Raw genomic sequence first — 25,383 nt, 5'->3', positions numbered from 1 at the left:
ATTTGGCTAAGGTGATCAGTCTACGTCATGGAAAGAGCAGCTGTTCATAATGTGTTGTGTACTCTGTGAAAATGAGGCCCCTGGAATCTGTGGTGCTGCAGTAGTATTAGTAGTGTTGCCATTTATCAAGTCTGGTGTGCTGCAGTCTCTCTCAGGATCCACCAGAGGGAGCACACAGACCACAGAATCCACTGGACACCTCCATCCTCTCTATAACTGTTTGTGTTCTGGTACAAAGCTTGTAGCCTGCAGCCAGAACAGGAGATACAGTGGCCTCTGAAACACTCCTCTCTCCATCTCTCTATCTCTCTCAATCTCTCTATCTCTCTCCATCTCTCTATCTCTCTCCATCTCTCCATTTCTCTTTCTCTCCATCTCTCTATCTCTCTCAATCTCTCTATCTCTCTCCATCTCTCCATTTCTCTCTCTCTCTCCATCTTTCTCTCCAACTCTCTCTCCATCTCTCCATCTTTCTCTCCATCTCTCTCTCCATCTCTTTCTCCCTCCATCTTTCTCTCCATCTCTCTCTCTCTCCATCTCTCCCTCCATCTCTCTCCATCTCTCTCCCTCCACTTCTCCCTCCATCTCTCTCTCCATCTCTATCTCCATCTCTCCATCTTTCTCTCTCTCATTCTCTCTCCACCTTTTCATCTCTCTCTCCATCTCTCACTCTCTATCTTTCTCTCCATCTCTCCATCTCTCTCTCCACCTCTCCATCTCTCTATCCACACGTTGAAATGCAGTCTGTCTTCTGTGGCCAAACATTCATTCTGTTTATCATTTCAGGTCCACACACACAGGTTGTTGAGGTTATAATGGAGGGTAGTAGGGGTGGGGCCAGATGGGATAGATGTGTCCTATTGGCGGAGAGCAGGGGCTGATTATGACGTGGACATGTATCCAGGCTCGAGCCCGTTTTACCGCAGTATCGTCGCGCCGCAGTAGAACGGAACAGTCAGTCTCGCGTCGTCTGTGACTGTAGATTAGTCTTCTATCGATAGACTATAGCACCTGTCGTCATCACCGGTGAATTGAAAAGCCTAGCATTTATTCTGAAACACCTCGCGCATTTTACCGGACTAGACAGACAGATAACGGTCATTATCGGGACATCTCATTTTACCGCGCCAGACAGCCAGAATCCTCATTTTTAGTTGACACCGAGTACAAACTGCCGCACGATACGCAACGGGCACCATGAACAACAAGGAAGATGAGCGCGTGGACACCGGAGTCAAGGAGCCATACTTCTGGAACCCTCGGACACACGAGTTCCTGGGCCGGACCGCAAGCAGCTGGGGTTAGTCAGTCTCTCTCTCTGTCTCTCTGTCTCTCTCTCTCTCTCTCTCTCTCTCTCTCCTGCTCTCAGATGGTTTGAATCTGTCCAGTGATCCTTCATGCGAGTAGCCCCCCTCCTTTCAGTCCAGTAGGCTGACATTATATGATGTGTGTTGTGTGTTTAAGGCTGTGGCTGTAATTACAAGCAAATAACTGCCGGTCTCATGGTAATTGACCGTTAATGAACATAAACACCTTTCGCATCTTCCACACACCCTACAAGCCACTGATGAAGACCTCTGGAACGTCTACGTTTAAAAAAGACTAATACATCCATGTAATATAGTCTACACCATCACAATAAATCCATTGTTTATTTTAGACAGGTCTAAAGAAACATGATAAGAAGAAAATGTGGTCTATTTCAGAAGAACAGAATAGCACACTCTGAGTTGTCCTTATGTTATGGCTCCTGAGTGGCGCAGCGGTCTAAAGCACTGCATCTCAGTGCTAGAGGCGTCACGACAGACCCTGGTTTGATCCCGGGCTGTGTCACAACCGGCCGTGATCAGGAGTCCCATAGGGTGGTGCACGAAACACTAGCCTATGTCAGTCTACTATCTACGTCCTATTCTATTGGTCAACTTGTCCTTCTGTACCAGAAATACATTTTCCGAACATACTCTGGGACAGTTGTGGGATGCGATAGATCCAAAATTAATACAACCACTAGCATCAAAAAAACTTTTACAAGGAATGAGGTAATACCAGAACTTTTAGCTTAAAATGTGAACATACTATTAGGCTATTTCTTCACGTTATGAGCGCAGCAATGCGCACACGGGAGTAGGCTATAAGCGCAAATGTTCGTGTTATGAGCGCAGCAATGCGCACACGGCAGTAGACTATAAGCGCAAATGTTCCAAAATGCAATCAATTCGTGGGAAAACATAATTCTCAAAAGTGAGTGCGATTCTGCAAGTAATGGTTTATTATAAAGGTGCATTTTATGGTGAAAATGATCTTCCCCAAACTGGAAACTCAAGCTCCTGCTGTGTAGTTAGGCTCTGTACCCAGTGTAAAGGGTTAGGGTTAGGGTTAGCTAACCCTAACCCAGTGTAAAGAGGATTAATGTGCTTCATTAGAAAGATGTATTTAATACTAAACTTATTCACACATATAGGACTATGGACTAGACTACATGAGGTGTGATACTAACCTTATAGGACTATGGGCTAGGCTACATGAGGTGTGCTACTAACCTTATTAAAACATATAGGACTATGGGCTAGACTACATGAGGTGTGATACTAACCTTATAGGACTATGGGCTAGACTATATGAGGTGTGATACTAACCTTATTAAAACATATAGGACTATGGACTAGACTACATGAGGTGTGATACTAACCTTATAGGACTATGGGCTAGACTACATGAGGTGTGATACTAACCTTATAGGACTATGGGCTAGACTACATGAGGTGTGATACTAACCTTATTAAAACATATAGGACTATGGACTAGACTACATGAGGTGTGATACTAACCTTATAGGACTATGGGCTAGACTACATGAGGTGTGATACTAACCTTATAGGACTATGGGCTAGACTACATGAGGTGTGATACTAACCTTATTAAAACATATAGGACTATGGGCTAGACTACATGAGGTGTGATACTAACCTTATAGGACTATGGGCTAGGCTACATGAGGTGTGATACTATGGACTAGACTACATGAGGTGTGATACTAACCTTATTAAAACATATAGGACTATGGACTAGACTACATGAGGTGTGATACTAACCTTATAGGACTATGGGCTAGACTAAATGAGGTGTGATACTAACCTTATTAAAACATATAGGCCTATGGGCTAGACTACATGAGGTGTGATACTAACCTTATTAAAACATATAGGCCTATGGACTAGACTACATGAGGTGTGATACTAACCTTATAGGACTATGGGCTAGACTACATGAGGTGTGATACTAACCTTATTAAAACATATAGGACGATGGGCTAGACTACATGAGGTGTGATACTAACCTTAAAACATAGGACTATGGACTAGACTAAATGAGGTGTGATACTAACCTTATTAAAACATATAGGACTATGGACTAGGACTACATGAGGTGTGATACTAACCTTATAGGACTATGGACTAGACTAAATGAGGTGTGATACTAACCTTATTAAAACATATAGGACTATGGACTAGGCTACATGAGGTGTGATACTAACCTTATAGGACTATGGACTAGACTAAATGAGGTGTGATGCTAACCTTATTAAAACATATAGGACTATGGACTAGACTACATGAGGTGTGATACTAACCTTATAGGACTATGGGCTAGACTACATGAGGTGTGATATTAACCTTATAGGACTATGGACTAGACTACATGATGTGTGATACTAACCTTATTAAAACATATAGGACTATGGGCTAGACTACATGAGGTGTGATACTAACCTTATTAAAACATATAGGACTATGGACTAGACTACATGATGTGTGATACTAACCTTATTAAAACATATAGGACTATGGGCTAGACTACATGAGGTGTGATACTAACCTTATTAAAACATATAGGACTATGGACTAGACTACATGAGGTGTGATACTAACCTTATAGGACTATGGGCTAGACTACATGAGGTGTGATACTAACCTTATAGGACTATGGGCTAGACTACATGAGGTGTGATACTAACCTTATTAAAACATATAGGACTATGGACTAGACTACATGAGGTGTGATACTAACCTTATAGGACTATGGACTAGACTACATGAGGTGTGATACTAACCTTATAGGACTATGGGCTAGACTACATGAGGTGTGATACTAACCTTAGAGGACTATGGGCTAGGCTACATGAGGTGTGATACTAACCTTAGAGGACTATGGGCTAGACTACATGAGGTGTGATACTAACCTTATTAAAACATATAGGACTATGGACTAGGCTACATGAGGTGTGATACTAACCTTATAGGACTATGGGCTAGACTACATGAGGTGTGATACTAACCTTATAGGACTATGGGCTAGACTACATGAGGTGTGATACTAACCTTATATGGGCTAGGACTAACCTGGGCTAGACTACATGAGGTGTGATACTAACCTTAGAGGACTATGGGCTAGACTACATGATGTGTGATACTAACCTTATAGGACTATGGGCTAGACTATATGAGGTGTGATACTAACCTTATTAAAACATATAGGACTATGGACTAGACTACATGAGGTGTGATACTAACCTTATAGGACTATGGGCTAGGCTACATGAGGTGTGCTACTAACCTTATTAAAACATATAGGACTATGGGCTAGACTACATGAGGTGTGATACTAACCTTATAGGACTATGGGCTAGACTATATGAGGTGTGATACTGACCTTATAGGACTATGGGCTAGACTATATGAGGTGTGATACTAACCTTATTAAAACATATAGGACTATGGACTAGACTACATGAGGTGTGATACTAACCTTATTAAAACATATAGGACTATGGACTAGACTACATGAGGTGTGATACTAACCTTATAGGACTATGGACTAGACTACATGAGGTGTGATACTAACCTTATTAAAACATATAGGACTATGGACTAGACTACATGAGGTGTGATACTAACCTTATAGGACTATGGGCTAGACTACATGAGGTGTGATACTAACCTTATAGGACTATGGGCTAGACTACATGAGGTGTGATACTAACCTTATTAAAACATATAGGACTATGGACTAGACTACATGAGGTGTGATACTAACCTTATAGGACTATGGGCTAGACTACATGAGGTGTGATACTAACCTTATAGGACTATGGGCTAGACTAAATGAGGTGTGATACTAACCTTATTAAAACATATAGGCCTATGGGCTAGGATACATGAGGTGTGATACTATGGACTAGACTACATGAGGTGTGATACTAACCTTATTAAAACATATAGGACTATGGACTAGACTACATGAGGTGTGATACTATGGACTAGACTACATGAGGTGTGATACTAACCTTATTAAAACATATAGGACTATGGGCTAGACTACATGAGGTGTGATACTAACCTTATTAAAACATATAGGACGATGGGCTAGGCTACATGAGGTGTGATACTAACCTTATAGGACTATGGGCTAGACTACATGAGGTGTGATACTAACCTTATTAAAACATATAGGACGATGGGCTAGACTACATGAGGTGTGATACTAACCTTATAGGACTATGGACTAGACTAAATGAGGTGTGATACTAACCTTATTAAAACATATAGGACTATGGACTAGACTACAAGAGGTGTGATACTAACCTTATAGGACTATGGACTAGACTAAATGAGGTGTGATGCTAACCTTATTAAAACATATAGGACTATGGACTAGGCTACATGAGGTGTGATACTAACCTTATAGGACTATGGACTAGACTAAATGAGGTGTGATGCTAACCTTATTAAAACATATAGGACTATGGACTAGGCTACATGAGGTGTGATACTAACCTTATAGGACTATGGACTAGACTAAATGAGGTGTGATACTAACCTTATTAAAACATATAGGACTATGGACTAGACTACATGAGGTGTGATACTAACCTTATAGGACTATGGACTAGACTAAATGAGGTGTGATACTAACCTTATTAAAACATATAGGACTATGGACTAGGCTACATGAGGTGTGATACTAACCTTATAGGACTATGGACTAGACTAAATGAGGTGTGATGCTAACCTTATTAAAACATATAGGACTATGGACTAGACTACATGAGGTGTGATACTAACCTTATAGGACTATGGGCTAGACTACATGAGGTGTGATACTAACCTTATAGGACTATGGACTAGACTACATGATGTGTGATACTAACCTTATTAAAACATATAGGACTATGGGCTAGACTACATGAGGTGTGATACTAACCTTATTAAAACATATAGGACTATGGACTAGACTACATGAGGTGTGATACTAACCTTATTAAAACATATAGGACTATGGGCTAGACTACATGAGGTGTGATACTAACCTTATTAAAACATATAGGACTATGGACTAGACTACATGAGGTGTGATACTAACCTTATAGGACTATGGGCTAGACTACATGAGGTGTGATACTAACCTTATAGGACTATGGGCTAGACTACATGAGGTGTGATACTAACCTTATTAAAACATATAGGACTATGGGCTAGACTACATGAGGTGTGATACTAACCTTATTAAAACATATAGGACTATGGACTAGACTACATGAGGTGTGATACTAACCTTATAGGACTATGGGCTAGACTACATGAGGTGTGATACTAATCTTATTAAAACATATCGGACTATGGGCTAGAGTATATGAGGTGTGATACTAACCTTATTAAAACATATCGGACTATGGACTAGACTACATGAGGTGTGATACTAACCTTATTAAAACATATAGGACTATGGACTAGACTACATGAGGTGTGATACTAACCTTATAGGACTATGGGCTAGACTACATGAGGTGTGATACTAACCTTATAGGACTATGGGCTAGACTACATGAGGTGTGATACTAACCTTATAGGACTATGGGCTAGACTACATGAGGTGTGATACTAACCTTATTAAAACATATAGGACTATGGGCTAGACTACATGAGGTGTGATACTAACCTTATTAAAACATATAGGCCTATGGGCTAGACTACATGAGGTGTGATACTAACCTTATAGGACTATGGGCTAGACTAAATGAGGTGTGATACTAACCTTATTAAAACATATAGGACTATGGGCTAGAATACATGAGGTGTGATACTAACCTTATTAAAACATATAGGACTATGGACTAGACTAAATGAGGTGTGATGCTAACCTTATTAAAACACATAGGACTATGGACTAGACTACATGAGGTGTGATACTAACCTTATAGGACTATGGGCTAGACTACATGAGGTGTGATATTAACCTTATAGGACTATGGACTAGACTACATGAGGTGTGATACTAACCTTATTAAAACATATAGGACTATGGGCTAGACTACATGAGGTGTGATACTAACCTTATTAAAACATATAGGACTATGGACTAGACTACATGAGGTGTGATACTAACCTTATTAAAACATATAGGACTATGGGCTAGACTACATGAGGTGTGATACTAACCTTATTAAAACATATAGGACTATGGACTAGACTACATGAGGTGTGATACTAACCTTATAGGACTATGGGCTAGACTACATGAGGTGTGATACTAACCTTATAGGACTATGGGCTAGACTACATGAGGTGTGATACTAACCTTATTAAAACATATAGGACTATGGGCTAGACTACATGAGGTGTGATACTAACCTTATTAAAACATATAGGACTATGGACTAGACTACATGAGGTGTGATACTAACCTTATAGGACTATGGGCTAGACTACATGAGGTGTGATACTAACCTTATTAAAACATATCGGACTATGGGCTAGACTACATGAGGTGTGATACTAACCTTATTAAAACATATCGGACTATGGACTAGACTACATGAGGTGTGATACTAACCTTATTAAAACATATAGGACTATGGTAGACTACATGAGGTGTGATACTAACCTTATAGGACTATGGGCTAGACTATACTATGAGGTGTGATGTGACTAACCTTATAGGACTATGGGCTAGACTACATGAGGTGTGATACTAACCTTATAGGACTATGGGCTTAGGTTAAAACCTATAGGACTATGGGCTAGAATACATGAGGTGTGATACTAACCTTATATAAAACATATAGGACTATGGGCTAGACTACATGAGGTGTGATACTAACCTTATAGGACTATGGGCTAGACTAAATGAGGTGTGATACTAACCTTATTAAAACATATAGGACTATGGGCTAGAATACATGAGGTGTGATACTAACCTTATTAAAACATATAGGACTATGGACTAGACTACATGAGGTGTGATACTAACCTTATAGGACTATGGGCTAGAATACATGAGGTGTGATACTAACCTTATTAAAACATATAGGACTATGGACTAGACTACATGAGGTGTGATACTAACCTTATAGGACTATGGGCTAGACTAAATGGGGTGTGATACTAACCTTATTAAAACATATAGGACTATGGGCTAGAATACATGAGGTGTGATACTAACCTTATTATGGGCTAAACATATAGGACTATGGGCTAACCTTACTACATGAGGTGTGATACTAACCTTATAGGACTATGGACTAGACTAAATGAGGTGTGATACTAACCTTATTAAAACATATAGGACTATGGACTAGACTACATGAGGTGTGATACTAACCTTATAGGACTATGGGCTAGACTACATGAGGTGTGATATTAACCTTATAGGACTATGGACTAGGCTACATGATGTGTGATACTAACCTTATTAAAACATATTAAAACACTATGGGCTAGACTACATGAGGTGTGATACTAACCTTATTAAAACATATAGGACTATGGGCTAGACTACATGAGGTGTGATACTAACCTTATTAAAACATATAGGACTATGGGCTAGACTACATGAGGTGTGATACTAACCTTATTAAAACTATATAGGACTATATAGGACTATGGGCTACATGAGGTGTGATACTAACCTTATTAAAACATATAGGACTATGGGCTAGACTACATGAGGTGTGATACTAACCTTATTAGGACTATGGGCTAGACTATGGACTATGAGGTGTGATACTAACCTTATAGGACTATGGGCTAGACTACATGAGGTGTGATACTAACCTTATAGGACTATGGACTAGACTACATGAGGTGTGATACTAACCTTATAGGACTATGGGACTAGACTACATGAGGTGTGATACTAACCTTATAGGACTATGGGCTAGACTACATGACTAACCTTATAGGACTATGGGCTAGACTACATGAGGGTGTGATACTAACCTTATAAAACATATAGGACTATGGGCTAGACTACATGAGGTGTGATACTAACCTTATTAAAACATATGGACTATGGGCTAGACATGACATGAGGTGTGATACTAACCTTATAGGACTATGGGCTAGACTACATGAGGTGTGATACTAACCTTATTATGGGCTAGACTAATACTAACCTTATAAAACATATAGGACTATGGGCTAGACTACATGAGGTGTGATACTAACCTTATTAAAACATATAGGACTATGGACTAGACTACATGAGGTGTGATACTAACCTTATTAAAACATATAGGACTATGGACTAGACTACATGAGGTGTGATACTAACCTTATAGGACTATGGGCTAGACTACATGAGGTGTGATACTAACCTTATAAAACATATCGGACTATGGGCTAGACTATATGAGGTGATACTAATACTAACCTATAGGACTATGGGCTAGACTACATGAGGTGTGATACTAACCTTATTAAAACAGATAGGACTATGGACTAGACTACATGAGGTGTGATACTAACCTTATAGGACTATGGGCTAGACTACATGAGGTGTGATACTAACCTTATAGGACTATGGGCTAGACTACATGAGGTGTGATACTAACCTTATAGGACTATGGGCTAGACTACATGAGGTGTGATACTAACCTTATATGACTATGGACTAGACTACATGAGGTGTGATACTAACCTTATTAAAACATATAGGACTATGGGCTAGACTACATGAGGTGTGATACTAACCTTATTAAAACATATAGGACTATGGGCTAGACTACATGAGGTGTGATACTAACCTTATAGGACTATGGACTAGACTACATGAGGTGTGATACTAACCTTATAGGACTATGGGCTAGACTACATGAGGTGTGATACTAACCTTATTAAAACATATAGGCCTATGGGCTAGACTACATGAGGTGTGATACTAACCTTATTAAAACATATAGGACTATGGGCTAGACTACATGAGGTGTGATACTAACCTTATTAAAACATATAGGACTATGGACTAGACTACATGAGGTGTGATACTAACCTTATAAAACATATAGGACTATGGGCTAGGACTACTACATGAGGTGTGATACTAACCTTATTAAAACATATAGGACTATGGGCTAGGCTACATGAGGTGTGATACTAACCTTATTAAAACATATAGGACTATGGACTAGACTACATGAGGTGTGATACTAACCTTATATAGGACTATGGACTAGACTACATGAGGTGTGATACTAACCTTATAGGACTATGGGCTAGACTAAATGAGGTGTGATACTAACCTTATTAAAACATATAGGACTATGGGCTAGACTACATGAGGTGTGATACTAACCTTAAAACAGGACTATGGACTAGACTATGAGGTGTGATACTAACCTTATTAAAACATATAGGACTATGGACTAGACTAAATGAGGTGTGATACTAACCTTATTAAAACATACTAACCTTATAGGACTATGGACTAGACTACATGAGGTGTGATACTAACCTTATTAAAACATATAGGACTATGGACTAGACTACATGAGGTGTGATACTAACCTTATAGGACTATGGACTAGACTACATGAGGTGTGATACTAACCTTATTAAAACATATAGGACTATGGGCTAGACTACATGAGGTGTGATACTAACCTTATATAGAACATAGGTATGATACTAACCTTATGTGATACTAACCTATAGGACTATGGACTAGACTACATGAGGTGTGATACTAACCTTATTAAAACATATAGGACTATGGACTAGACTACATGAGGTGTGATACTAACCTTATTAAAACATATAGGACTATGGGCTAGACTACATGAGGTGTGATACTAACCTTATTAAAACATATAGGACTATGGACTAGACTACATGAGGTGTGATACTAACCTTATTAAAACATATAGGACTATGGGCTAGACTACATGAGGTGTGATACTAACCTTATTAAAACATATAGGACTATGGGCTAGACTACATGAGGTGTGATACTAACCTTATTAAAACATATAGGACTATGGACTAGACTACATGAGGTGTGATACTAACCTTATTAAAACATATATACTAACCTTATAGGACTATGGGCTAGACTACATGAGGTGTGATACTAACTTATTAAAACATATAGGACTATGGGATACTAGACTACATGAGGTGTGATACTAACCTTATTAAAACATATAGGACTATGGACTAGACTACATGAGGTGTGATACTAACCTTATTAAAACATATAGGACTATGGACTAGACTACATGAGGTGTGATACTAACCTTATTAAAACATATGGGCTATACATGGGTGTGACTATTAAAACTATGGGCTAGACTACATGAGGTGTGATACTAACCTTATTAAAACATATAGGACTATGGGCTAGACTACATGAGGTGTGATACTAACCTTATAGGACTATGGACTAGACTACATGAGGTGTGATACTAACCTTATAGGACTATGGACTAGACTATATGAGGTGTGATACTAACCTTATTAAAACATATAGGACTATGGGCTAGACTACATGAGGTGTGATACTAACCTTATTAAAACATATAGGACTATGGGCTAGACTACATGAGGTGTGATACTAACCTTATTAAAACATAACCTATGGGACTACATGAGGTGTGATACTAACCTTATAAAACATATAGGACTATGGACTAGACTACATGAGGTGTGATACTAACCTTATTAAAACATATAGGACTATGGGCTAGACTACATGAGGTGTGATACTAACCTTATTAAAACATATAGGACTATGGGCTAGACTACATGAGGTGTGATACTAACCTTATTAAAACATATAGGACTATGGACTAGACTACATGAGGTGTGATACTAACCTTATACTATGGGCTAGACTACATGAGGTGTGATACTAACCTTATTATAGGACTATGGGCTAGACTACATGAGGTGTGATACTAACCTTATAGGACTATGGGACTAGAGGTGTGATACTACTATGAGGTGTGATACTAACCTTATTAAAACATATGAGGACTATGGGCTAGACTACATGAGGTGTGATACTAACCTTATTAAAACATATGGGCTAGACTACATGAGGTGTGATACTAACCTTATTAAAACATAGGACTATGGGCTAGACTACATGAGGTGTGATACTAACCTTATTAAAACATATAGGACTATGGGCTAGACTACATGAGGTGTGATACTAACCTTATAAAACATATAGACTATGGGCTAGACTACATGAGGTGTGATACTAACCTTATTAAAACATATAGGACTATGGGCTAGACTACATGAGGTGTGATACTAACCTTATTAAAACTATGGGCTAGACTACATGAGGTGTGATACTAACCTTATTAAAACTATAGGACTATGGGCTAGACTAATGAGGTGTGATACTAACCTTATTAAAACATATAGGACTATGGGCTAGACTACATGAGGTGTGATACTAACCTTATTAAAACATATAGGACTATGGACTAGACTACATGAGGTGTGATACTAACCTTATTAAAACATATAGGACTATGGGCTAGACTACATGAGGTGTGATACTAACCTTATTAAAACATATAGGACTATGGACTAGACTACATGAGGTGTGATACTAACCTTATTAAAACATATAGGACTATGGACTAGGCTACATGAGGTGTGATACTAACCTTATTAAAACATATAGGACTATGGGCTAGACTACATGAGGTGTGATACTAACCTTATTAAAACATATAGGACTATGGACTAGACTACATGAGGTGTGATACTAACCTTATAGGACTATGGACTAGACTACATGAGGTGTGATACTAACCTTATTAAAACATATAGGACTATGGGCTAGACTACATGAGGTGTGATACTAACCTTATTAAAACATATAGGACTATGGACTAGACTACATGAGGTGTGATACTAACCTTATTAAAACATATAGGACTATGGACTAGACTACATGAGGTGTGATACTAACCTTATTAAAACATATAGGACTATGGGCTAGACTATGAGGACTATGGGCTAGACTACATGAGGTGTGATACTAACCTTATAGGACTATGGACTAGGACTACATGAGGTGTGATACTAACCTTATTAAAACATATAGGACTATGGACTAGACTACATGAGGTGTGATACTAACCTTATAGGACTATGGGCTAGACTACATGAGGTGTGATACTAACCTTATTAAAACATATGAGGTGGACTATGGGCTATGACTACATGAGGTGTGATACTAACCTTATTAAAACATATAGGACTATGGACTAGACTACATGAGGTGTGATACTAACCTTATTAAAACATATAGGACTATGGACTAGACTACATGAGGTGTGATACTAACCTTATAGGACTATGGGCTAGACTACATGAGGTGTGATACTAACCTTATTAAAACATATAGGACTATGGACTAGACTACATGAGGTGTGATACTAACCTTATAGGACTATGGGCTGACTAGACTATGAGGTGTGATACTAACCTTATTAAAACATATAGGACTATGGGCTAGACTACATGAGGTGTGATACTAACCTTATTAAAACATATAGGACTATGGGCTAGACTACATGAGGTGTGATACTAACCTTATTAAAACATATAGGACTATGGGCTAGACTACATGAGGTGTGATACTAACCTTATTAAAACATATAGGACTATGGACTAGACTACATGAGGTGTGATACTAGGTGGATACTAACCATGAGGTGTGATACTAACCTTATTAGGACTATGGACTAGACTACATGAGGTGTGATACTAACCTTATTAAAACATATAGGACTATGGACTAGACTACATGAGGTGTGATACTAACCTTAAAACATAGGACTATGGGCTAGACTACATGAGGTGTGATACTAACCTTATTAAAACATATAGGACTATGGGCTAGACTACATGAGGTGTGATACTAACCTTATTAAAACATATAGGACTATGGGCTAGACTACATGGTGTGATACTAACCTTATTAAAACATATAGGACTATGGGCTAGACTACATGAGGTGTGATACTAACCTTATTAAAACATATAGGACTATGGGCTAGACTACTATGAGGTGTGATACTAACCTTATTAAAACATAGGACTATGGACTAGACTATAGGACTATGGACTAGACTACATGAGGTGTGATACTAACCTTATAGGACTATGGGCTAGACTACATGAGGTGTGATACTAACCTTATTAAAACATAGGACTATGGGCTAGACTACATGAGGTGTGATACTAACCTTAACCTTATAGGACTATGGGCTAGACTACATGAGGTGTGATACTAACCTTTAAAACATAGGACTATGGGCTAGACTACATGAGGTGTGATACTAACCTTATTAAAACATATAGGACTATGGACTAGACTACATGAGGTGTGATACTAACCTTATAGGACTATGGGCTAGACTACATGAGGTGTGATACTAACCTTATTAAAACATATAGGACTATGGGCTAGACTACATGAGGTGTGATACTAACCTTATTAAAACATATAGGACTATGGGCTAGACTACATGAGGTGTGATACTATTAAAACATATAGGACTATGGACTAGACTACATGAGGTGTGATACTAACCTTATAGGACTATGGGCTAGACTACATGAGGTGTGATACTAACCTTATTAAAACATATAGGACTATGGGCTAGACTATACAGAGTGTGATACTAACCTTATTAAAACATATAGGACTATGGACTAGACTACATGAGGTGTGATACTAACCTTATTAAAACATATAGGACTATGGACTAGACTACATGAGGTGTGATACTAACCTTAAAACATAGGACTATGGGCTAGACTACATGAGGTGTGATACTAACCTTATAAAACATATAGGACTATGGGCTAGACTACATGAGGTGTGATACTAACCTTATAGGACTATGGGCTAGACTACATGAGGTGTGATACTAACCTTATAAAACATATAGGACTATGGACTAGACTACATGAGGTGTGATACTAACCTTATTAAAACTATATAGGACTATGGGCTAGACTACATGAGGTGTGATACTAACCTTATATTAAAACATATAGGACTATGGACTAGACTACATGGTGTGATACTAGGACTATGGGCTAGACTACATGAGGTGTGATACTAACCTTATAGGACTATGGACTAGACTACATGAGGTGTGATACTAACCTTATTAAAACATATAGGACTATGGGCTAGACTACATGAGGTGTGATACTAACCTTATAAAACTATGGACTATGGACTAGACTACATGAGGTGTGATACTAACCACTATGGGCTAGGCTACATGAGGTGTGATACTAACCTTATATGGGCTAAAACATATGTGATACTAACCTTATTAAAACATATAGGACTATGGGCTAGGCTACATGAGGTGTGATACTAACCTTATTAAAACATATAGGCCTATGGGCTAGGCTACATGAGGTGTGATACTAACCTTATTAAAACATATAGGCCTATGGGCTAGGCTACATGAGGTGTGATACTAACCTTATTAAAACATATAGGACTATGGGCTAGGCTACATGAGGTGTGATACTAACCTTATTAAAACATATAGGACTATGGGCTAGACTACATGAGGTGTGATACTAACCTTATTAAAACATATAGGACTATGGGCTAGGCTACATGAGGTGTGATACTAACCTTATTAAAACATATAGGACTATGGGCTAGACTACATGAGGTGTGATACTAACCTTATTAAAACATATAGGCCTATGGGCTAGGCTACATGAGGTGTGATACTAACCTTATTAAAACACATAGGCCTATGGGCTAGGCTACATGAGGTGTGATACTAACCTTATTAAAACATATTGGACTATGGGCTAGACTACATGAGGTGTGATACTAACCTTAAAGGACTATGGACTAGGCTACATGTGGTGTGATACTAACCTTAAAGGACTATGGACTAGGCTACATGAGGTGTGATACTAACCTTATAGGACTATGGGCTAGACTACATGAGGTGTGATACTAACCTTATAGGACTATGGGCTAGACTACATGAGGTGTGATACTAACCTTATAGGACTATGGGCTAGACTACATGAGGTGTGATACTAACCTTATAGGACTATGGGCTAGACTACATGAGGTGTGATACTAACCTTAAAGGACTATGGACTAGACTACATGAGGTGTGATACTAACCTTATTAAAACATATAGGACTATGGGCTAGACTACATGAGGTGTGATCCTAACCTTATTAAAACATGTAGGACTATGGCCTAGACTACATGAGGTGTGATACTAACCTTATTAAAACATATAGGACTATGGGCTAGGCTACATGAGATGTGATACTAACCTTATTAAAACATATAGGACTATGGGCTAGGCTACATGAGGTGTGATACTAACCTTATTAAAACATGTAGGACTATGGCCTAGACTACATGAGGTGTGATACTAACCTTATTAAAACATATAGGACTATGGGCTAGGCTACATGAGGTGTGATACTAACCTTATAGGACTATGGGCTAGGCTACATGAGGAGTGATACTAACCTTATAGGACTATGGACTAGGCTACATGAGGTGTGATACTAACCTTATTAAAACATATAGGACTATGGGCTAGGCTACATGAGGTGTGATACTAACCTTATTAAAACATATAGGACTATGGGCTAGACTACATGAGGTGTGATACTAACCTTATTAAAATATATAGGACTATGGGCTAGGCTACATGAGGTGTGATACTAACCTTATTAAAACATATAGGACAATGTGCTAGGCTACATGAGGTGTGATACTAACCTTATTAAAACTTATAGGACTATGGGCTAGACTACATGAGGTGTGATACTAACCTTATTAAAACATATAGGACTATGGGCTAGGCTACATGAGGTGTGATACTAACCTTATTAAAACATATAGGCCTATGGGCTAGGCTACATGAGGTGTGATACTAACCTTATTAAAACATATAGGACTATGGGCTAGGCTACATGAGGTGTGATACTAACCTTATTAAAACATATAGGACTATGGGCTAGGCTACATGAGGTGTGATACTAACCTTATTAAAACATATAGGACTATGGGCTAGGCTACATGAGGTGTGCGACTATGATTCAAACAAGTCGCCAAAAAAAAAGGCTTTGTTTCTTATGCTGGGCATCCTTCACAAGTGATACGCTAATATTGTCACCCATCAGACTATTCTTGTTTTAATCTTGTCTTTACATATACCAAATAATATCTGTTCAGTGTAAATTGTTTAAAGTAGTTCTCGTGCAACTGGAGTTGTTTGGTTTGTTAAACTTTGAGATCAGTGTTGTTTGTTTGTCTTGTGATGCTGTAGATCCACTCACATATCCCAGTCTGAAGTTCCTTATGGTCCACTCTGGTGATTCTGACTCCGACAGCATCTCAACACTGATCTCTCCGTAGGTCACCGGCTCATCTGTGAATGGCCAGTAGTGGTCACACTTCACCCTGCGTCTCTCGTTACACTGCGTCAGCATCACAATGATGTGGCTCTTCTGCTGCAGGATCATGTTCCAGAAGTCGTTCCTCGTCTCAGGCAGAGGACCCTGGGTAGCGATGTACTCTCTGGGTGATTTATAACCCTGTAGAGGGAGAAAACCAGGGTTATGGTTACTGTTGAGGTTCAGGTCTCAGGCAGAAGGCCCTGGGTGATGATTTATAACCCTATAGAGGGAGAAAACCAGGGTTATGGTTACTGTTGAGGTTCAGGTCTCAGGCAGAGGGCCCTGGGTGGTGATTTATAACCCTGTAGAGGGAGAAAACCAGGGTTATGGTTACTGTTGAGGTTCAGGTCTCAGGCAGAGGGCCCTGGGTGATGATTTATAACCCTATAGAGGGAGAAAACCAGGGTTATGGTTACTGTTGAGGTTCAGGTCTCAGGCAGAGGGCCCTGGGTGATGATTTATAACCCTATAGAGGGAGAAAACCAGGGTTATGGTTACTGTTGAGGTCTCAGGCAGAGGACCCTGGGTGATGTACACTGGGAGATTTAAAACCCTGGAGGGGAACGGATGACATCATGCCTGTGATCTCTCTGGTCCCTGTATTTGCTGTGTTCACTGTATTGACCAGATCACTACATTGATCAACGGTAGTTAGCAGACACTAAATGGTATGTAGTTGGTATGTACTGGTACTAACTGGTATCTAGTTGGTATGTACTGGAACTTATGGTATGTAGTTGGTATGCACGGGTACTAACTGGTATGTAGTTGGTATGTACTGGTACTAACTGGTATGTAGTTGGTATGTACTGGAACTAACTGGTATGTAGATGGTATGTACGTATACTGACTGGTATGTGGTTGGTATGTACTGGTACTAACTGGTATGTAGTTGGTATGTACTGGAACTAACTGGTATGTAGATGGTATGTACGTATACTGACTGGTATGTAGTTGGTATATACTGGTATGTAGATGTATGTACTGGTACTAACTGGTATGTAGTTGGTATGTACTGGAACTTACTGGTATGTAGTTGGTATGCACAGGTACTAACTGGTATGTAGTTGGTATGTACTGGTACTAACTGGTATGTAGTTGGTATGTACTGGAACTGGTATGTAGATGGTATGTACGTATACTGACTGGTATGTAGTTGGTATATACTGGTATGTAGATGTATGTACTGGTACTAACTGGTATGTAGTTGGTAGGTACTGGTATGTAGATGGTATGTACTGGTACTAACTGGTATGTAGTTGGTATGTACTGGTATGTAGATGGTATGTACTGGTACTAACTGGTATGTAGTTGGCATGTACTGGTACTAACTGGTATGTAGTTGGTATGTACTGGTATGTAGATGATATGTACTGGTACTAACTGGTATGTAGTCGTTATATACTGGTATGTAGATGGTATGTACTGGTACTAACTGGTATGTAGTTGGTGTGTACTGGTACTAACTGGTATGTAGTTGGTGTGTACTGGTACTAACTGGTATGTATATGGTATGTACTGGTATGTAGTTGGTGTGTAGTGGTAGTAACTGGTATGTAGATGGTATGTACTGGTACTAACTGGTATGTAGTTGGTATGTACTGGTACTAACTGGTATGTAGTTGGTGTGTACTGGTACTTACTGTTATGTAGTTGGTATGTACTGGTACTTACTGGTATGTAGTTGGGTATGTACTGGTACTTACTGTTATGTAGTTGGTATGTACTGGTACTAACTGGTATGTAGTTGGTATGTACTGATACTTACTGGTATGTAGTTGGTATGTACTGATACTTACTGGTATGTAGTTGGCGTTGATGTAGTCTGATCCCTCGTCGTTATGTAAATAGATCACCTTCACTCTGCTGAAGTCATCTGGGGAAAGTCATGGTTCTATTCAGTACTCATCAGTGATCTGTTTCCTGTCTGTTCCTACAGATAAACTACCATGTTAAAGCATACTGTTATATATGGCTTAGTGTCTGCTACTGTTTCCTGTCGGTCACTCACACGGCAGGATGTTGGTGTAGCGGTTCTTGGGTCTGTTGATAGGCAGGTCTGCTGCATCATGGGAAAGATCCAGACCTACGCTCTTCAGCTCCTACAACATGACAGACACATGACAGACACATGACAGACACATGACAGGCCATGAGCGACGACTCAAACACAATATCTAATCCAGCTTTAACATGATCATTAGGTCATCAGAATACTACCTCAAACTGCAGAGAGAACTTGTAGGCGGAGTCTTTACTCATGTCTTTGAGGTACGCATCAAAGTCATCCATCTGGACAGGGCTAAAACACAACACACAGAACAGTCATCTCTCTGGACAGGGCTGAAACACAACACATGGAACAGTCATCCAGCTGGACAGGGCTGAAACACAACACACAGAACAGTCATCCATCTGGACAGGGCTGAAACACAACACATGGAACAGTCATCCATCTGGACAGGGCTGAAACACAACACATGGAACAGTCATCCAGCTGGACAGGGCTGAAACACAACACACAGAACAGTCATCCATCTGGACAGGGCTGAAACACAACACATGGAACAGTCATCCATCTGGACAGGGCTGAAACACAACAGTCATCCATCTGGACAGGGCTGAAACACAACACATGGAACAGTCATCCATCTGGACAGGGCTGAAACACAACACACAGAACAGTCATCCATCTGGACAGGGCTGAAACACAACACACAGAACAGTCATCCATCTGGACAGGGCTGAAACACAACACACAGAACAGTCATCCATCTGGACAGGGCTGAAACACAACACACAGAACAGTCATCCATCTGGACAGGGCTGAAACACAACACATGGAACAGTCATCCAACTGGACAGGGCTGAAACACAACACATGGAACAGTCATCCATCTGGACAGGGCTGAAACACAACACACAGAACAGTCATCCGTCTGGACAGGGCTGAAACACAACACACAGAACAGTCATCCAGCTGTACAGGGCTGAAACACAACACACAGAACAGTCATCCATCTGGACGGGGCTGAAACACAACACACAGAACAGTCATCCATCTGGACAGGGCTGAAACACAACACACAGAACAGTCATCCATCTGGACAGGGCTGAAACACAACACACAGAACAGTCATCCATCTGGACAGGGCTGAAACACAACACACAGAACAGTCATCCAGCTGGACAGGGCTGAAACACAACAGTCATCCATCTGGACAGGGCTGAAACACAACAGTCATCCATCTGGACAGGGCTGAAACACAACACACAGAACAGTCATCCATCTGGACAGGGCTGAAACACAACAGTCATCCATCTGGACAGGGCTGAAACACAACACACAGAACAGTCATCCAGCTGGACAGGGCTGAAACACAACAGTCATCCATCTGGACAGGGCTGAAACACAACACACAGAACAGTCATCCATCTGGACAGGGCTGAAACACAACAGTCATCCATATGGACAGGGCTGAAACACAACACACAGAACAGTCATCCATCTGGACAGGGCTGAAACACAACAGTCATCCATCTGGACAGGGCTGAAACACAACAGTCATCCATCTGGACAGGGCTGAAACACAACAGTCATCCATCTGGACAGGGCTGAAACACAACACACAGGACAGTCATCCACTTGGACAGGGCTGAAACACAACAGTCATCCATCTGGACAGGGCTGAAACACAACACACAGAACAGTCATCCATCTGGACAGGGCTGAAACACAACAGTCATCCATCTGGACAGGGCTGAAACACAACAGTCATCCAGCTGGACAGGGCTGAAACACAACACATGGAACAGTCATCCATCTGGACAGGGCTGAAACACAACACACAGAACAGTCATCCATCTGGACAGGGCTGAAACACAACACACAGAACAGTCATCCATCTAGACAGGGCTGAAACACAACAGTCATCCATCTGGACAGGGCTGAAACACAACACACAGAACAGTCATCCATCTGGACAGGGCTGAAACACAACACATGGAACAGTCATCCATCTGGACAGGGCTGAAACACAACAGTCATCCATCTGGACAGGGCTGAAACACAACAGTCATCCAGCTGGACAGGGCTGAAACACAACACATGGAACAGGTATCCATCTGGACAGGGCTGAAACACAACAGTCATCCATCTGGACAGGGCTGAAACACAACAGTCATCCAGCTGGACAGGGCTGAAACACAACACACAGAACAGTCATCCAGCTGGACAGGGCTGAAACACAACACACAGAACAGTCATCCAGCTGGACAGGGCTGAAACACAACACACAGAACAGTCATCCAGCTGGACAGGGCTGAAACACAACACACAGAACAGTCATCCAGCTGGACAGGGCTGAAACACAACACACAGATCAGTCATCCATCTGGACAGGGCTGAAACACAACACACAGAACAGTCATCCGTCTGGACAGGGCTGAAACACAACACACAGAACAGTCATCCGTCTGGACAGGGCTGAAACACAACAGTCATCCAGCTGGACAGGGCTGAAACACAACACACAGAACAGTCATCCAGCTGGACAGGGCTGAAACACAACAGTCATCCATCTGGACAGGGCTGAAACACAACACACAGAACAGTCATCCAGCTGGACAGGGCTGAAACACAACACACGGAACAGTCATCCAGATGGACAGGGCTGAAACACAACACACAGAACAGTCATCCATCTGGACAGGGCTGAAACACAACACACAGAACAGTGCGCATTGGTCCGATATTTCCTACTCCTCCTCAGAAGAGGAGGAGAATTGTTACAACATCACACACCCAGATTAACACACTTCACACACACACATATTAACACACACGGATTAACACAGTTCACACACACACACACAGATTAACACAGTTCACACACAGATTAACACAGTTCACACTCACACACAGATTAACACAGTTCACACACAGATGAACAGATTTCCTCCCAAGCACATACTGCAGCAGACACACAGCCCTTTCCTAGTAGTGTTACCTTGTTAGCTTCCGTTTCTTTAAAGCAGTCTTGCTCCTATAAAACACAGAGGGAAGAAATCCCTGATTCTTTGGTGTTCCACCATTTTATAATCAGACATTTAGTTCCCACCAGAAGTGATCCAACATCCAATCAAATCACTGCTTGTTGTCATTCTAGACAATAGAGGATAACCTACAGAACAGCAACATGCTCAAGTGATGTCTGTCCCAAATCCCCAACTCATAGATGATACAAACACACTTGACTCGTCCGAGCTTCCTTATTCAACCCCCACTGGACCCACATCACCACCCAACGGGCAGACCGCAAGCTGACAGGGTGCAGACAGAGTGCAGACAGTGGGCAGACAGCAGGCAGACAGAGGGCAGACAGATAGCAGACAGCAAGCAGACAGCGGGCAGACAGCAGGGAGACAGTGGGCAGACAGAGTGCAGACAGAGTGTAGACAGAGTGCAGACAGCGGGCAGACAGAGTGCAGACAGCGGGCAGACAGAGTGCAGACAGATGGCAGACAGTGGGCAGACAGCAGACAGACAGAGTGCAGACAGAGTGCAGACAGAACGCAGACAGAGTGCAGACAGCAAGCAGACAGAAGCAGACAGAGTGCAGACAGCAAGCAGACAGAGTGCAGACAGATGGCAGACAGAGTGCAGACAGCAAGCAGACAGTGGGCAGACAGCGGGCAGACAGCAAGCAGACAGCAAGCAGACAGAGGGAAGACAGAGTGCAGACAGCAAGCAGACAGAGGGCAGACAGAGTGCAGACAGCAAGCAGACAGAGGGCAGACAGAGTGCAGACAGCGAGCAGACAGAGAGCAGACAGAGTGCAGACAGCAAGCAGACAGAGGGCAGACAGAGTGCAGACAGCGAGCAGACAGAGAGCAGACAGCAAGCAGACAGACAGCAGACAGAGGGCAGACAGAGGGCAGACAGCAAGCAGACAGAGGGAAGACAGAGGGCAGACAGCGTGCAGACAGGAAGGCCAAACTGTTGCTAGTATCATGCTACAGTATGTTAGTACGTTGCCATGTTATTGAATCCATCTTGAAGAGTGTGTTTTATGTGAAGGACTGTTCCAACCACAGACAGAGGATTACTAGAAAGATCTCTGATCTGAACACACTCTGATCACCTCAGGATCCTGGGACTCTTTTCTCCACCAGTTGATTGTGACAGTGGACAGTGGAAATGCAGATCATTTGTATGTGAAATGTCTGGCTACAGACTCCTTAAGTCACATCAATAAGAAAAGGGACCTTTCAGGTAGCTCGGTGTCTATGGTCAGAGGACAGCCTTTCTAACACAGGCCCCAGAACAGTTACTTACTAAGGAGTCAGAGGGGACAGCCTTTCTAACACAGGCCCCAGAACAGTTACTTACCAAGGATTAATATAAAAAGCCAAAAGATAGTCAGTCCAAAGGCAGGATGGCAGGAGGGTGAGGAAGGCAAAGAGGCTCCTTCGCCTGAAGGGTTCACAGACAGACAGACAGACAGACAGACAGACAGACAGACAGACAGACAGACAGACAGACAGACAGACAGACAGACAGACAGACAGACAGACAGACAGACAGACAGACAGACAGACAGACAGACAGACAGACAGACAGACAGACAGACAGGTGGGGACAGAACAGACAGACAGACAGAACAGACACCATTAGTATCATGACAGAGAGGTAGGGCAGAGTAGTTCCTGTCAGAGGTCAACACTGTTAATGCACCATACAGTCTGAGCCTGTTAATAAGATCTACTATAGTGACCTGTCTTTAACTCTCTGGTCAATAACAGCCTTCTGTTGGTTCACAGTGGAGACATCAATGACTGTTCTCCTCATCAGGCCACTAACAGCCTTCTGTTGGTTCACAGTGGAGACATCAATGACTGTTCTCCTCATCAGGCCACTAACAGCCTTCTGTTGGTTCACAGTGGAGACATCAATGACTGTTCTCCTCATCAGGCCACTAACAGCCTTCTGTTGGTTCACAGTGGAGACATCAATGACTGGTCTCCTCATCAGGCCACTAACAGCCTTCTGTTGGTTCACAGTGGAGACATCAATGACTGGTCTCCTCATCAGGCCACTAACAGCCTTCTGTTGGTTCACAGTGGAGACATCAATGACTGGTCTCCTCATCAGTGTTCATTAGGGCCCAATGACAGCTGCTTGGCTTTACAGTAGGACTCAGTGTTCATTAGGGCCCAATGACAGCTGCTTGGCTTTACAGTAGGACTCAGTGTTCATTAGGGCCCAATGATAGCTGCTTGGCTTTACAGTAGGACTCAGTGTTCATTAGGGCCCAATGACAGCTGCTTGGCTTTACAGTAGGACTCAGTGTTCATTAGGGCCCAATGACAGCTGCTTGGCTTTACAGTAGGACTCAGTGTTCATTAGGGCCCAATGACAGCTGCTTGGCTTTACAGTAGGACTCAGTGTTCATTAGGGCCCAATGACAGCTGCTTGGCTTTACAGTAGGACTCAGTGTTCATTAGGGCCCAATGACAGCTGCTTGGCTATACAGTAGGACTCAGTGTTCATTAGGGCCCAATGACAGCTGCTTGGCTTTACAGTAGGACTCAGTGTTCATTAGGGCCCAA

At 41.2% G+C, this 25,383-nt stretch overlaps 1 protein-coding gene across 1 annotated transcript; it reads right to left on the bottom strand.

The window, feature by feature from the left end:
- Nucleotides 1–782: 782 nt before the first annotated feature.
- On the bottom strand, nucleotides 783–24,922 carry LOC121844246 (receptor-type tyrosine-protein phosphatase O-like). The gene is made up of 8 exons (XM_042314142.1): nucleotides 24,549–24,922; nucleotides 24,164–24,247; nucleotides 22,782–22,817; nucleotides 19,993–20,074; nucleotides 19,784–19,874; nucleotides 19,572–19,648; nucleotides 17,653–17,910; nucleotides 783–857 (listed from the first exon to the last, which is right to left on the bottom strand). Exons 1-8 carry the CDS (start codon nucleotides 24,920–24,922, stop codon nucleotides 783–785), a joined length of 1,077 nt encoding a protein of 358 aa, XP_042170076.1.
- Nucleotides 24,923–25,383: the final 461 nt, after the last annotated feature.

Source organism: Oncorhynchus tshawytscha, unplaced genomic scaffold, assembly GCF_018296145.1.
Source record: "Oncorhynchus tshawytscha isolate Ot180627B unplaced genomic scaffold, Otsh_v2.0 Un_contig_1932_pilon_pilon, whole genome shotgun sequence".
Lineage (NCBI taxonomy): Eukaryota > Metazoa > Chordata > Actinopteri > Salmoniformes > Salmonidae > Oncorhynchus > Oncorhynchus tshawytscha.
The sequence above is the reverse complement of the archived record's forward strand: the minus strand, read 5'-3'. Positions and strand labels throughout refer to the sequence as shown.

Excerpts from the sequence above, each read along its gene's own strand:
- LOC121844246 (XM_042314142.1), bottom strand. The coding sequence starts at position 24,922 with ATGAGGAGACCAGTCATTGATGTCTCCACTGTGAACCAACAGAAGGCT. Across the intron at positions 20,075-22,781 it reads AAGAAACGGAAGCTAACAAG|CCCTGTCCAGATGGATGACT; the intron begins GTAACACTACTA and ends GTTGTGTTTTAG. Across the intron at positions 858-17,652 it reads GGAACTTCAGACTGGGATAT|GACACATCTATCCCATCTGG; the intron begins GTGAGTGGATCT and ends CTCCGCCAATAG.